This window comes from Pelophylax lessonae (genome assembly GCF_965119305.1).
Source record: "Pelophylax lessonae genome assembly, chromosome: 2".
NCBI classification, from domain to species: Eukaryota; Metazoa; Chordata; class Amphibia; order Anura; family Ranidae; genus Pelophylax; species Pelophylax lessonae.
Genome location: NC_138769.1, coordinates 255,970,549 through 255,987,511, shown reverse-complemented (window position 1 = coordinate 255,987,511; position 16,963 = coordinate 255,970,549). Strand labels below are relative to the sequence as shown.

At 39.7% G+C, this 16,963-nt stretch overlaps 1 protein-coding gene across 1 annotated transcript in view; it reads right to left on the bottom strand.

The window, feature by feature from the left end:
• The window catches only part of PLXNA2 (plexin A2), a 539,737-nt gene that overhangs the window by 271,888 nt on the left and 250,886 nt on the right, over window positions 1-16,963 (bottom strand). The window contains exon 4 of the mRNA XM_082245705.1: window positions 8,242-8,376. Within this exon, the coding sequence (XP_082101831.1) occupies window positions 8,242-8,376 (135 nt within the window). The remainder of the gene's footprint in view (window positions 1-8,241; window positions 8,377-16,963) is intronic.

The window sequence follows — 16,963 nt, the reverse complement described above, 5'->3', positions numbered from 1 at the left end:
ATAATTATATATATATATATATATATATATATATATATATATATATATATGCATATATATATATATATATATATATATATATATATATGCATATATATATATGCATATATATAATATAAAATGTGTTATGTGTTTTGTGCAACGTTTTTTTTTTTTTTTTTTTTTGACTTTCCCTCCCTAGTTCCGCTCCCATGCAGCATTGCTGCTGCAGGGAACGGAACTAGGAAGTCCTCCTACCGACAGACGAGCGGCGGAGATCTCACTGGCGGTCACAGCAATGAGAGCTCATCGCTGGATCGCCAGGATAAGGTAAGAGAAGCTCCGCTGCGCTGTCTGCACGCTCTGCCCATTGACCCCGAGCGTGACTCGGGGATACCGCTAATAGCAGAAAATTCCTAACCCGAGTCACGCTCGGGGATACCGCTAAGGCGGTTAACCTCCCTGGCGGTATTCCCTAGCGTGGCTCGGGGTGGAATTTCACCGTCATTAGCGGTAACCCCGAGCCACACTAGGGGTACCACCAGGGAGAAATCTCTGGATCCTGGAAGAGGTTACTTACTTTGTCCCCAGGATCCTGCAATGTATTCAGGCAGTGTACGGCGGCGGGATCGTCCGCCTGATGCTGTGAGCCCCGGCTTCCATCATCGCAGGGGGGTGGAACCGACGGCAAATTCAAAAAGTAAAACACACTGATATATTGTAATCCTATTGGATTACATTACAAAATAAAATAAATTGACCTTAGTTTGCCCCCAGTCCCCTTGCCTGCAGTTTTATTGTACTTTATATATATATATATACTTTAACTTATTTATAGTTATTTATTATATTATAATTTATGATTTTGTGTTTCAAACTTTATCATACCCGGGATGTTATAAAGAAGAACGCACAGTAAAAAAAAATCATATGTAAATAGTTGGTTTGGGCTGCTCATTCTCAAGAATTACATGCAAAATAATTGTACCGCTTTCAGCACCTAAAATCTGAAATAATCATACCGCCAGGGGGGTAATGGAGGATCAGAATTCTCACTTTATTACAGGACTTAATTTACAGTACATACTTCACGGTTCACCCAAAAATACTTCTTAAAATTCAGACACGATTATTGCATGCATTTATGTCATGCGTAGAGATAAGCAGGGAGTGCTTATTGTAATTTTTAAGATTTGAGAATTCAAAGTGAATGGCAGGTTCCCTCAATCTATAATTTAACGACTACATCAGCCTTCCTCAAACTTTTCAACACAGAGGAACCCTTTAAAAATGTTTCTAATCTCAGGGGACCCCTGATAAAAATGACTATATCTACAACTTATGATATATTAATGTGATGGTCAGTGGGAAGAATGCTCCTTACATTCATTGGGTGGTCATTGGGAAAAACGACCCCCTTACAGATAGCTAAAAAGATCAATGGTGTCAGGGGGAACTTATCTGAGAATTAGAAATTGCTCATTGCTCAAGGAACCCCTAGCAACCTCAGGAGGAACCCTAGGGTTTAATGGAACCATGGTTGAAAAAACCATGATCTACATAGATGTGCATTGGCTTTTGGAGACATTTTTATCCCGCTAGTCTGTAGCTCATAAAGGGGCACATGAATTGCACCTAGCCACATTCTCATAGTATAACTTATTGAATCACTCTAACTTGCCAATATTACTATAGGTGAAAAAGAAGGCATATTCCAGGAGGGGACTCTTTTTCACATTTTCTGGGAATGCCCCAAGATTAGACCATTCTGGCAACAGGTACTACATATTATACATAAACTTACTGACTACTCTCTACTAGATGACCCTGCTGCTGTTCTCCTCAACTTGACACCCATGTCAAGCAAGCGGTACCGCAAATCGCTACTGAAACACTTGCTGACCGCGGCTAGGGCTTGTATACCTAGCATGTGGAAACAACAAACGCCCCCCCCCCCCCCCCTATTTCTCACTGGTTTACCAGAGTGAATGATATACGGCAAATGGAACAGCTTACGGCAACTCTAAGGGACAAGACGGAGGAACACAAGACACGTTGGATTCACTGGGACCTTTTTCACTTGTCCGACGATTATCTATCCTACTCTTAACCAGCTTGCCATGCCTGCGGGTGGGACGGAGCGGACCCCCACTCTTCACTTTTCTGTCTATCTTTTTCTCCCTCCTCCCTCTCTCCTTTTCCTTCCTCCCTTTCTCTCTCCTCATTTATCCCCTCTCTTGCATCTCTTCCCCTCCCTCCCTGACTTAAGGCATTGTGTTTGCCCTATCCCTTCTATTAAGTCATAAAATGCCACTAGGTGTGCTCCAAACAAAGGGTGGGGGACTGGTCCCGGGGTCTTCCCCGCTTCGGGTGGGGGTTTTGGTGGGCCCCCCTTGCCGGCCAAGTGGTAGATGCCGGCGGGGATTCCTATCCCCCTCCACTTGGGTGGGTGTCGCTGGACTACCCTCCACACGAACTCTTGTTTACAGCAATGCTGCACATGAATGAATAAGTATGGAAGATAAGACAACATATGAACCCAGGTTACACTATATGTTTATGCTTTGTGATAGTATATTTTACACGAGGTTGTTCCCTGTACTACGTAGTCCACATTTCTATTACTATCATGCAATTGTTTGTAGCATTGTTATTCCTTATTGTTCATGGCATACCTTTAAATAAAGAATTAAAGAAAAAAAAAAAAAAAAAGAGTATAAGTGTGCACACACATTCAGTAAGTGCATATATATTGTATAAAAAAATGTACAATGAAAACTTCTCTCTAACCTCTCACCTGCTTACAATAGTATGAAATGGGGCGTACTGACATTATCCCCAGCCTTTTGCCCATAGGTATACTGTTGCCCAACACATTATCCCCAGCCTTTTGCACATAGGTATACTGTTGCCCAACTGCCCAGTTAGTCTGATTTTCATTTAAGCTTTCATTATACAGCTGCCAGCAGCCTGAATTACTTTCCTAAATTTGCATGAAATCTGAATTCTAAGAAGCTGCTATGCAAGCTGAACAAACCAAGGCTGCTCTAATCTTTACACTACCAAGTCAATTTGCAAGAGAAAAACGTGCATTAATGTCCCCTGCAGCGAGAAGGGGAAAGGGTTTAATATCTTTTACTTTAATTCTGAATTATCATAAGCCCGACACAAACAATTACCAAGTGTGGAGAAAAGGCTTCCGTGTTTTGGATACGAGCTGGCTCAAGATGACACCTTGGTAAATGCGATTTGGACAAATTACACAGACCTACGTCTATGTATTTATTTCTACATTTTCCTCCACTTTGTTCAGAGGATTGCCAGAGCTCCCACTGCTATTATTACTGAAATCTTTTAGTGTGATTAATACATTTACACATCAAAATAGAAAAACTGATGGAAAAGCACCCAATTTCATATTATACTGTATATGTAAAACGCTGTGTTTCTGGATGATGGAAAAAAAAAAAAACAATTATTAGTTAAAATAGTTGACCTGTAATAGGAAGAGAAGCCTGTTAACCCTGCTGCTTCTTTAAGTCCCAGACAACCTTAACTTAAAGCGGTATTAAACCCCAAAAAATATATAATTTTATTATATTGTAGCTTACCATTTCTTAGATGTGATGGCGGCATTGGCTTTCTTTTTTAGGCTTTCTTTCCCTTACTTTCCCCTGGTGATCCAGTCAGTAAGTCTGTTGTTTTTCAAAAAAACAAGCTCTCTTACAGATGTAGCAGTTACAGGTTTGAGACAAACCATTTACCACTGACAGGGGTGCTTACAATGATCAGCTTTTATTTATTTATTTAAAACCCCAAAATAACAATGCTACTGTCCAGTCCTCATTATTTCAGATACAGGAGGTGTGTTACTGGCCAGATTACCAGGTGAAAACAGAAGGGAAAAGCCTCAAAAAAGAAAACGAATGCAGCCACTGCATCTAACGATTGGTAAGCTGCAATATATTACATTTTTGGCTTTAACCACTTCTGAGCCGGAAGATTTACCCCCTTAAAGACTAGGCCATATTTTGCGATTCGGCACTGCGTTAATTTAACAGACAATTGCGCAGTCGTGCAGCCCTGTATCCAAATAAAATGTATGTCCTTTTTTCCCCACAAATAGAGCTTTCTTTTGATGGTATTTGATCACCTGTGCAATTTTTATTTCTTGCGCTATAAGCAAAAAAAAGAGCGACAACTCTGAAAAAAAAAATTTAAAATCAAATTTTTTTAAACAATTTAGGCCAATTTGTTTTCTGCTACATACATTACATTGGTAAAAGAAATCACAATAAGCGTATTTTGATTGGTTTGCGCAAAAGTTATCGCGTCTACTAACTACGGAAAAGATTTATGTCATTTTTATTGTTTTTTTTTTTACTAGTAATGGCGGGCGATCATCGAATTTTAGCGGGACTGCGACATTGCGGCGGTGCTAAAAATATGCACTGTTACTGTAATAATGACACTGGCAGGGAAGGGGGTTAACCTTGTGGGTGATCAAGGGGTTAAATGTGAGCCTAGGGGAGTGATTCTAACTGTGGGGGGCGTGGCTTGTAAAATGACCATAGAGCAGGGGTGTCAAACTGGTGGTCCTCCAGCTGTTGCGGAACTATATGTTTCATCATGCTTCTGCCTGTGGGAGTCATGCTTGTAACTGTCAGCCTTGCAATGCATCGTGGGACTTGTAGTTCCGCAACAGCAGGAGGGCCGCCAGTTTGACACCTGTGCCATAGAGACATGTGATCCTATATAGAAGGATCACAGGGGCTCTGTGATCATTCCAGAGAGAAGAACGGTCAGCTGTGTTTACAACAGCTGACCGTTCTTCTCTCTCAGTGGGGAACGATTGCGGGTGTCAGGCGGCAATCGGAGCCGCCTGCCCCGTGCATCGGCTTACTCGCACGCTCGCCCCCTAGCTGCCTGTGGGTGACCGACGTAGGTCTACGCTGGTTCCCGCAGGAGGGCCGCACCGCCGCAGTAAAGAGGCGGCGGGCGGTCTGGAAGCGGTTAAAGTGAATATTAAAGTGAATATGTGGCTTTGCACAGTGGTACATGCTCCTCTCCTGTACTAAAATCACTTACTCCTTTCACTGCACACTGTCAGCTTTTCACAATGTGAACCAAAAGATGGAGCAAGTGGGACAGAGCCTGCATTTGCCCTTTCCTACCCTGACTATCCCTGGCCTTCCCCCTTTCATTTATTGAATTTCCGTTCTTTAAAGGCTCAGAATTACATGTGGGCATTACCACGGTTTCCTTTTTTTTAGGAAGATAGATTACTGTATTGGCCCCTCCCAAAATGCATGATCTGCCTGCATTGCACAGAGAACCAGTGACAAAATCTCTGGGTATAAAAAAAGCTATGTCATGAAAAAAGAAAGCATTTATCCCAAATTTTCATTAACATGTTGATGTGAGCCTGCTTCAAAACTCTAGGTAAATAGTAGACCTAATTACAGAGTTTGTTTTTTAAGGATCAACTCCTGGGTGCAAGAAAAGTAACATATTTTGTATGAACAAACGTCTATTTTTCTCCAAAACGGGCAGCTTTTAGTACATAATGTTCAGAGATAAATAGACAGCGCTGGTACTTAAGCAACAACAATTTATTTTGTCAGAACAAGCATCTATATTTCACAAAAAAAAAAAGCTTTTACTACACAGCATGCACATATAGTCAGCTCCTGGGACCAAAACAGCAATGTATTTAGAAAAAAAAGCCTCTATTGATTCTTCAGGATGTACAGCTTTTGTTATACATAATTTGGAGATTTCAAGGCGATATTGGTTTGGATATCCAATGAGACAGCAAATGTGCTTCCAACACAGGATGAGTTGTGGAACTACAGATTATATTATAAGCAACTATTAGTATTAGCAACTAATTAGTACTAGCAATGAATAATTAAATAATTAATTAATTATTGAATAATTAATTGATTAACCACTTACCGCATATCGACGTATATATACCTCAGCAGACTTTGCGGGGGTATACCGGGATGATGCCTCTAGCTAGAGGCACCATCCCGGTACCGTGGTTAACAGCCAACGGTCGGCTTTCTGTCAGTAATGACCGATGCGGCTCGGGAGCCGCTCGATCGTTACCCAGGTGAGGACTCCCCCCCCCCTCCCGCCGCCTTCCGTGACTTTGCTCGGGGCTCCCGTCCCACCGGGAGCCCCGAGCACCCAGCCGGCACGTCCGCCGGCTGGATGGAGTCCCGATCAATGCCGGAAACGGCTTTGATCGGGTCTCCGATGACGTAACACGGAGGCGGTGTCCATGGCGTCACTTCCGGGTTACTGTGCTGCAAAAAGCGGCAAATTTAAAAATCGGCTGTATGCAAAAACGCAGTTTTCGACGTTTTGCATACATGGAAGTGTAGTGGAAGGGTCTAGGGTCTTTTAGACCCTCGATCCCTCCATAAAGTGTACCTGTCACTGCATATTGGTGTCACAAGGGATGTTTACATTGCTTGTGACAGCAATAAAAGTGATCAGATTTTTTTTTTTTAAAAAACCTGTAATAAAGTTAAAAAAATTATAAAATAAATAGGGAAAAAAATGTTTTTAGAGGCCACCGTCACCGTTAGCTCGCGCACAAAAAAAAACGAATACGGAAGTCGAGCCGCAAATGAAATCGCTGTTTAAACCACACATGTGAGGTATCGCCGCGATCGCCAGAGCGTGGGCAATAATTTTAAAAAAAGAGCTACACTCTAACTCTAAACTGGTAACCGTTAAATAAATTTAAACCGTCGCCTATGGAGATCTCTATTGACCGTAGTTTGTTGCCATCCCACGGGGGGGCGCAATTTTAAACCGTAACATGTTGGGTATCAATTTACTCAGCGTGACATCATCTTTCACAATATACAAAAAAAATGGGCTAACTTTACTGTTTACTATTTTTTAAATGCAGTGAAATGTGATTTTTCAAAATTTTTCCAAAAAAATTGCGTTTTAATGACCGCTGTGCAAATACCGCGTGACAAAAAATATTACAATGACCGAAATTTTATTCTCCAGAGTCTTTGCTAAAAAAATATATATAATGTTTGGGGGTTCTAAGTTGTTTTCTACGAAAAAATACTGGTTTTAACTTGTGAACAAAAAGTGTCTGAAATAGGGCTGGGGCTTAAATGGTTAATAAATACATAAATACAAAAATAAATAAATAATAAATTAATTAATTAATTAATCAATAATTATTATTAGCAACTAATAGTAGCATTATAAGCAACTGATACTGCATTACAAGACATTTTTGTATTTCAATCTGCTATGATTTTCTTAATTTGACCAAATAAAATGTAAATATCACACATGGCAACAATAACAAACGCGTACACTGTATGTAACAGATTGCTCCCAGAAATGCAATTTTGTTTTTATTTGACTTCATTTTTTCAGCATTTTTACTTAGCTACAAAGTTCGCCAAAATCTTTTTTTTTTTTCCAACTAAAGTGGACCTGTACTTTAAAGTTTATCTATAGCCAAAACATGTATTTTTTTAATTCTTGGATCGAGTTGGGAAGGATTAAAACCTCAGGTTTGTATTACTGTCTGTAGCCTTGCTGAGGAGATTCATGCTCTCTATGTCCGTGTTTTTAAGTGGAGGCACCATTTTGTCTATAAAGTCGTAATGGTGATAAATGAAAACCGGTGGCTTTGTGTAACTAAAAGGCAGGCTGGATCCACCTGCTGGCTTGTATACAATTTTCAAATCAATTTTTAAAAATTTTGCCAAGGCATCCCTGAAGAAACCTTAAGGCACCCTGAAAAGGGATGCTCTATGTATCCTTTGAGTATTGCCACTGCAAAAGAAAGTGAGAAACCTAAACTTTTCCATTTGGGATACCTGTTAAAGTGACAACTATCTAAAATAGAAAATACCTAACTTCTGGGAAATTTCTACTTAAAACCTTTTCTGTCTCCAGGCCAGTAAGTTAGGAAAATTTTCTAGACGGATATTTCCTCTTGGAGACGGCAAATAATAAAACCCAATAGAGGTTATAATCATTCCCTACTCTATTACAAACTATTAGAAAAATAGAAAAAAACAATCACTTATGAATAGGAATAGGAATATTTCTGCCTGTGTGTGTTATTCTCTAGTAATAGCCTGAAACTAGCTCCGGTTGCTAAAGGCAATGCTGTTTTTTCAGACAGTTTGTTAAATGAGGCATTGTGAGGATGTCAGCACAGATGCTTTCTGGAATTGGTAATTTGGTTCATTTCTCTACTTTGATTACCTGCCTCTCCGACATAACATAAAGGTATGTGTTGTCAGAGGAAAAAGCCATGTCTCTTAGAATGGAACTTCCATCTCTCATCACCGGTACCACTTCATACTGAATGCCACCATACGGAGGACCATCTGCACGAATCTGAAAGAAGAAAAAAAAACACTCAAATTAATTTTTTTATCCCTTCAAAACAATTAAAAATAAACTCAAGTATTATCTAGGATTTTTATTAACCTTGATATTTGTATAAACGACTTTTATGATTATTATATTAAGGATTAACTAATTTATAATTATTCTCATCTTTGCAATATAACTTAAACATTCCTCATAATTACTGCTTTATTATAATCTATGATAACCTATAATGATTCATTATTAACTCCTTGTTGATCTAAAGTCATTTTGTTAAAAGAATACAAGATTTTAAACAATACTACATTTTATTAACACAAATATTTGTGATGGGTCTTTCAATTTCCTTTCCATCCAATATTAGATAGAACCACTTGTCTAAACTAACCTATTTTAGGTTAAGGTGTATGTAAAGCCCTGTTGTCTGTTTCAACACAGAGATTTTCCTTCACTTCCTTTACCAGAGGAAAAGCAGGCATTATAGGAGGATCTCATAAAGGGGGGACATTACCCTCTTAGACATTTGTCACCAGAAGAGACTTCCCCCTTAGCAGATCGTCCCCTCTTATTACTGTGCCAATTTAAAATATTGGCTTTTCATTACCTTAACATACCAGAAAAAATATTCTCCAAGACCAATAGTTAGTGGATTTCTAATGTAATTAAGACTAAAAGTATAAATCTATATTTATCTATGTATCTATCTATGTATGTATCTATCTATATATATAATATATTTTATATATATATATACAGTACAGACCAAAAGTTTGGACACACCTTCTCATTCAAAGAGTTTTCTTTATTTTCATGACTATGAAAATTGTAGAGTCACACTTCAAGAGGTAGTTACCTGAAATGGTTTTCACTTCACAGGTGTGCCCTGCCAGGTTTAATAAGTGTGATTTCTTGGCTTACAAATGGGTTTGGGACCATCAGTTGTGTTGTGCAGAAGTCAGGTGGATACACAGCTGATAGTCCTACTGAATAGACTGTTAGAATTTGTATTATGGCAAGAAAAAAGCAGCTAAGTACAGGAAAAGGAGTGGCCATCATTACTTTAAGAAATGAAGGTCAGTCAGTCCGAAAAATTGGGAAAACTTTGAAAGTGTCCCCAAGTGCAGTCACAAAAACCATCAAGCGCTACAAAGAAACTGGCTCACATGCGGACCGCCCCAGGAAAGGAAGACCAAGAGTCACCTCTGTTGCGGAGGATAAGTTCATCCGAGTCACCAGTCACAATCACAGGTTAACAGCAGCTCAGATTAGAGACCAGGTCAATGGCACACGAAGTTCTAGCAGCAGACACATCTCTAGAACAACTGTTAAGAGGAGACTGTGTGAATCAGGCCTTCATGGTAGAATATCTGCTAGGAAACCACTGCTAAAGAAAGGCAACAAGCAGAAGAGACTTGTTTGGGCTAAAGAACACAAGGAATGGACATTAGACCAGTGGAAATCTGTGCTTTGGTCTAATGAGTCCAAATTTGAGATCTTTGGTTCCAACCACCGTGTCTTTGTGTGACGCAGAAAAGGTGAACGGATGGACTCTACATGCCTGGTTCCCACCGTGAAGCATGGAGGAGGAGGTGTGATGGTGTGGGGGTGCTTTGCTGGTGACACTGTTGGGGATTTTTTCAAAATTGAAGGCATACTGAACCAGCATGGCTACCACAGCATCTTGCAGTGGCATGCTATTCCATCCGGTTTGCGTTTAGTTGGACCATCATTTATTTTCAACAGGACAATGACCCCAAACACACCTCCAGGCTGTGTAAGGGCTATTTGACCAAGAAGGAGAGTGATGGGGTGCTGCGCCAGATGACCTGGCCTCCACAGTCACCGGACCTGAACCCAATCGAGATGTCTGGGGTGAGCTGGACCACAGAGTGAAGGTAAAAGGGCCAACAAGTGCTAAGCATCTCTGGGAACTCCTTCAAGACTGTTGGAAGACCATTTCAGGCGACTACCTCTTGAAGTGTGACTCTACAATTTTCATAGTAATGAAAATAAAGAAAACGCTTTGAATGAGAAGGTGTGTCCAAATTTTTGGTCTGTACTGTATATCATTTTGGTGACTCAAGTATGTTTCCATGATGGAAACACTGACATTAATCATATGCTCACTACAAATTCATCAGTTATGTTCACCATATTTATAACATTTAAACAGGCAAGTGTGCTAATTCAATACCTATATGTTGTTTAGCTCATGATTTGACAATTTTTTGAGCATTAAAATCTGACATAGGTTAAAAGAAGGAATACAATTAAAATAACTTACATATTTTGGTCATTGGATTATGATGCCTTACATTTTTTTTTAAACCTCTGACATGAAATATGAACAAATCATACCCCTCTATAGTTTGTACTTGTCTCAATCCAGAGTACACTGGGGTTGACGTACTAAAGGCAAAAAAGACAGTTGCACTCTGCAAAAGAAGTTGCTCTAGAGCTTTGTAAATGCTCCAATGACTTCCATCATCCAATCATGTGCAAGCAAAAATGCATTTTTTTTTAAATTTTCATGGCATATGATTAGGTATTCTTTTTAAAGTGAAGCTTTAAGTCATTTACTGTGCTCTGGAAAAACTGCATTTGCTCAATGCAACTGCACTTTGCAAAGTGCACACTCTGTACTTTTAGAAAATCAACCCCTACATGTCATTTATCCCTGCTGCCCCGTTCCTCTACTATCAGGAAAACTTGTCAGAAGCATGTTATACAGACACCCAGAGAAAAAAGGTGACAGGGGAGAGAGCTCCAACACGCAGCCTATGATTGACAGCCTCAACTCTGTTCCCATGTGAAAGGGGGTGTGTCCCTTCCCTCCAAACAGCTTTCAGCTCTCCTCACTGAGCTCTGCAGAGTGTAGCTTCAGCTCCCCACCCACTGATTTTTAAATCTTAGACAAGCTGTATATAATCTGGACAGAAAACTGCAGATAAACAGTTACAACTTATGAAGAAGGATTTGTTTAATCTCTGTGTATCACCTGGGGCCAGTCACTTCACTGGGTATACTGTATGTAAGGGTTTACAACCACTTTATATAAAAATAATATTATAATTTTTTTTATAAAAAATATATTATAATTATTATGACCTAAAGCTAACACTATTTACACTTTGTGGTAATGTGCGCAATATCACAACAGACATTGCATGCATTAGTATGCTTGAATCACACCCTGAAGCACGCGCTTTGCCACGCTCCATACTGCATGGCAAAACTCTACATTGCATTGTGGTGTGCTGCATTGGAAAGTAATCAGAATGTTATTTGAACGGACCAGCTTAACGCAACACACCTTACAATGTGGCAACGTACATTGACACGATGCATCTGGATGGCAAACTGTGAATGGGATGAACCCCCACTGTTTCTAGTATGATTTGATTAATAGACTGAAGTAGCACATGAACTAACACTTTCCTTACGTCTTATTAAAAAAAAAAGGCAATATGGTGCAATGGGTGCAGCCTGGGCTGGGACAAACTAGATTGATGGAAAATACAGTGTGGTCCAAATCCTTGGGATAAATGCTATGGCTTTAGGGACCTCTGAAGAATACAATCCAGCACACTTAATGCAGAACTTCTGAGAGGCTGAAGAGATCTCTAAGCAGCAAACAGACAAAAAGAGCAAAGTGCGCAGACTAAGTGTAGTGGGTGTGTAAACATTTATTAAAGGAAGACAATTAACAACTCACAAAGTAAGCCGAATTTCGCTTATGGTTCTGAAAAGGATTCCCTTCTGAGGAAGACTCCAAGAAGGGAATGGTCACAATGGGTACACTGGCTATGACCTGGATGGCATCTGTAATAGCTAAGAGAGACAGCAAGAGGGCACCACCTTCTGCACTTTGCTCTATTTGTCTGATTATTTCTTATTGAGAAGACTGAAGCACCAGCCAGGTAACTGAGATTTTCCATCCCTATACATTAAGCTAACCATACATAGTTAGTCAGGTTGAAAAAAGACAACAAGTCCATCTGGCTCAACCAATAAAAGTCTGCTCAAATATTGGCTGAAGGGCAGAAATTCAAACCCTGGGTGACCCTGTCAATTTCAAAATCCACTGATCCATTGAAAAATGATTAACTACAAAGTGAGTGCATCCCACTGTTCACTGCTATCCGAATACAATACCACGCAGTGCAGATTCCTCCATCCAAACCGTTAGAGTAGATGGGGGAATTGACTGATTTTCCTTTGTTCAATCAGCCAACTGATCAAGCCTTATATGGTTACTTTTACCTACCCTGTGCTTGTATGTCTTTCTTTCATTCTTGTTAAATAAATGATCAATAACAATTCTAGCCTTTTGCTGGATTAGAGAAAGGAGGGGGAGGGGAAAGTACATTGACAGGATGGAAATTGTATTTTTATGAGAAATGAAAATATCCTTACACTGGGAAGGAACAGTGGGGGTCATTTAAAGTCAAATAAATTAGACTTCCTCTAAATGATCTACTTCCTTACTTCCTTATACTGGACCTGAACACCAGGTCATTCAGCTAGGTAAAGAAAAACTCTTTCCATCCACTAGGAAGACAAGTAAGCAGGTCACCCCTATTACATATCAGATATGTAGCATCCTGACTGCCTATTGCACAATGAATTAACTATACGAGGAAATTGGGTTTTCAGCCACATGACTATGCAGTGTAGCAGAGATATGATCTTCAATACTGGTTGAACAGAATAAAAAATCCTTTAGCAGGTAAAACAGTTCTCATATATGCATTTCAACTAGGTAATAACCCGATTGTCTAGAATTTTAGGTTTTAACGCATCACTGAAGCTTAGATTAGAATAAATGTGACACATTTTGTCTACTGTGAGTCTTCAAAATGCCCAAAGGAAAACAGAAACAGCACTGGGGAAAATGCACTAAATCATCCAGATTCTGGCACACTGTTAAAACTCCACTGCCTTTAGGCAGAAGGTGATAATTTGCATTCTGTCTGCATGTGACAGGATTTGCACTTTTAAAAGGCCATTTGACTGCAACAAGATGTTACCGTATCTGAGAGACACATTGGAGAATGAAGCTGACATGTGTCTAGAGACAAGCCAGCCAAACAAACCACAGGACTTTAGTAGCCCAGTGGTCTACTGTGACATGGATGCTGCCAAATGCTGTCCAACAAACCAGGCCCTCTGGGACTTTGTACAAACCTAACCTAGAGTAGCAGGGTAATAGCAAAGAGTAACCAACAGCTTAATAGGAAGAGAAATATTTCTCATTTTCCTCAGAGTCTTATTCAAATTGATGGGCGGAAGCACAGAGAGCAGATCCCTTTGTAATTTAAACAAATAATTTGTCTAAAGGTCCCCTTTCACCCTAAGAAAGGGAACAACCAAGCTGGAAAATATCTGTATGTGAAGAAAGCTTCCAAACTTGGAGGACCACTATATACCCGATTAGGTAAAACCTACACAAGTCAGACACTCAACTAATTAATTTGGGAAAAATTTGGGTAAAATTCACTCTGCTTTTACCTGATCTAATGAAAAAACTAATTTTTTGCACAAACCGAAATCATTTTCACTTATGCATATTCTTATTGAATCCACATGGATCTAAGTTTAATCTGAGCGATTATAGATATAAAAAAGCTTCTAAAGCATAGTCTAGTCTAGTCTCCCCTCCAACTCCCCCCTTTTTTTTGGGGGGGGGGGGTTTGGTTATGGTTATGATTTGGAATAAAGAAAACAGATATTAGAGCGTATTCTGATATAAACAATCATTTTGGAGACATAAAAGCAAATGTGATAATATGGATTTAGGTAATCACAGTGTTATATTGTATTACATTTTGGATGAAAGGTTATGATGATTGTAAATTGTGTGGTTAATAATAATAATAAAGAAAAGATTTTGAAAAAAAGGGAACAAAAAAGAAAAAAAAGCATAGTTAGGGATAATCAGGGATCATTTCCGTACTTGTTTTTAAATATAAAATTCTAAAGTTAAAACATTTAACAAGTGATCATTTATATATAAAGCAGACCTGAATCACCATGTAATTTTAAAGCATAAGGGGGTGCCTGGAAAACATTTAGTCCCCATTCACACTAGCGCGACTTGTCAAGTCGCGGTGGGTCGCCTGCCATTGATTAGCACAGGACCCGTTCTAATAGGAGCGACACAAGTCGCTCCGACTTAGAAAAAGGGTCCTGTACTACTTTGGGGCGACCTGGAGGCGACTTGCATTGACTTCAATGATATGAAGTCCGTGCATGTCGCGCCGAGGTCGCGGTGCGCGCTGTGCAGGTCTTCACAGGTCGCCCCGGCAAGTCGTGTCGCCCCTGTGTGAATGGGCTCTAAGTTAGGGGTTACTGGTAACAACTAGGCAAAAGTTGGGAGATAATAGAGGCCCAATCACACTGGTGGTATGAGAAACCCATGCTCTGTGTGCATTTCCACACCGTCCTCTGAACACACTGAGTGTGCGATCTGCTGAGGGTGTCAATAGATTCCTAATGACACCCCAAACAAAGATTGCAAATGTAATACACTGGATCTGGTTACAGTGCATTTCTAAAAGTAGTGCATGCAGAACTTTTGATATGATCCAATCCAATTTTGGCCCATTAAAATGAATGTGCTGAAAATTGCATCATACTCAATTGCACAGGAATGGCACAGGAACGTGGAGCGCCACTTGAAATGTATGTAAATGCAAAAAAAAAAGCTTCTCTTGTGTGCACTTTTTCAGTGTTCTAAATATATAATTGAAAGGGTTGTGTTATATCGTATTGGTAATTGCAAGAAAATACCTGCTGACTCTGCTTGGAGCTCCTGTGCAATTTGCAGTGTTATTTCTAGCAGTGCTATCAGCACTGAACCAGTTTACAGCACAGACAGAAGAACGCTTTTGTTATAGAAATCAGAAGAGGGGGAGGTGTTCTGTAGCCACAAAACACTTTGTTTGTGAAGTGACTAGCAGTATCACCTGATGAAAGAAAAAGAAAGAAAAGCTAACGCAGCCACCACATCCAAGGGCTAGTAAGCAGAAATATCCTAATCCTCTTGGGTTTAGGTACAATTCAAGACAATATGACTTACAAAAGAGTAAATAATTTGAGAAACCCCACATTAGATAACTGACCCACTTTTCTAGATCTAAAATTCAGTGACCTCATCACAGGGCTGTGGTTTGTTAATGGCCAAGCAAAGCGAGGGGGCAGGAGCACAAAACTGGAAACTTCCCTGTAATACAGTAGAAACTGTCCTGGGAGCTGGAAGAGGCTCCCGCTTTTATTCCAGCAGCTGCTCTGTGTTGCCTGGAATTGGGTTTTAAATGTACTGTCTCCTGATCCCCCCCCCCCTTCATCTGTTAAAAGATGTTATTTAAAAGCTCATTTTGAAGGGGCATTATCAAGCACGGGCAAGAAATGGTTGCCTGTCTAGAAGACCTACATAGTCTTGTACACTCTAGACCAGTGATGGCGAACCTTGGCACCCCAGATGTTTTGGAACTCCATTTCCCAACTACACTCCAGAGTGCATGAACATCATGGGAAATGTAGTTCCAAAACATCTGGGGTGCCAAGGTTCGCCATCTGCTCTAGACTCTGTTTTCCATTGCAAACTTAAGAGTTGAATTAATATTTTTTCTGCTCCAAAATGTACAAGAAAAATCTTTCTAGTGCTGAAATATAAAAGAAAGGAAACACTGAAGAACAAGGAAGAGATACGTCCAAGCTTTAATGTAGAACCTAATGCACCAGGAGCAAGTTCATGATCAAACTGAAAATCAGGGACGTGATGCTGGGAAAGAAGCAGACTGAACCGTAGTCATACAGAGGGTAGCCAACATATATCATGCAGAGAAAACATATCTGGCAGTGTGAAAATGACATCCAAAGAATTGGAGAACCAGAATTGCCTGCTACTAAGGTGGTAAGTCACAGCTTAAGTTGCATTCTCGCTGTGACAGCTTAGAAGTAGCAGCTCTGCAAGAAGTCACCTCCAGCAAAGCAAAGACTTAAGTATTAGTTATTCTCATGATGGTGCCTACTGGAGAAATGATATCAGAAAGCATTCAGGAATTCTTCCCTACAAATCCCATAATGAATACTTTTACAGATGTTTCCACATCAAAAAGAGCATATGCTGATGGTACAGGATTTCTCAGTCAAGACTTTTTTTTGAAAAAGAAAATAAATATTAAAACAATTCCCTATGATTGACTGATATAATCATTCCCAACAGGCAGCGCATTCTGTGCATCATGTACATTTTAATTTGGAGCATGCATTAGGGAACATGAGAATTCAGTTTAGATATAATGCACTTTTAATCCAAACAGCCTGATGAACAAAAATACTTGAACATTTTAAGACTGGTTGCAAGCTGTCCTGGGGTGCCTAGGGCTCATGGCCTAACCTGATTCATTTTTTAGGACCATATCTAAAAGAATTGAAATTGTAGTGTCTTCCAACAATAGTTGATGGGTTTATTCTTACTCCAGAGAGAATCTAAAAAAACATATTGTTATAAGTACTTGTATGTCTGTTATAAACAATGTCTTACAAGCTAGAATTCATGAAGTTAATCCTCTCAATCCTCTCATGA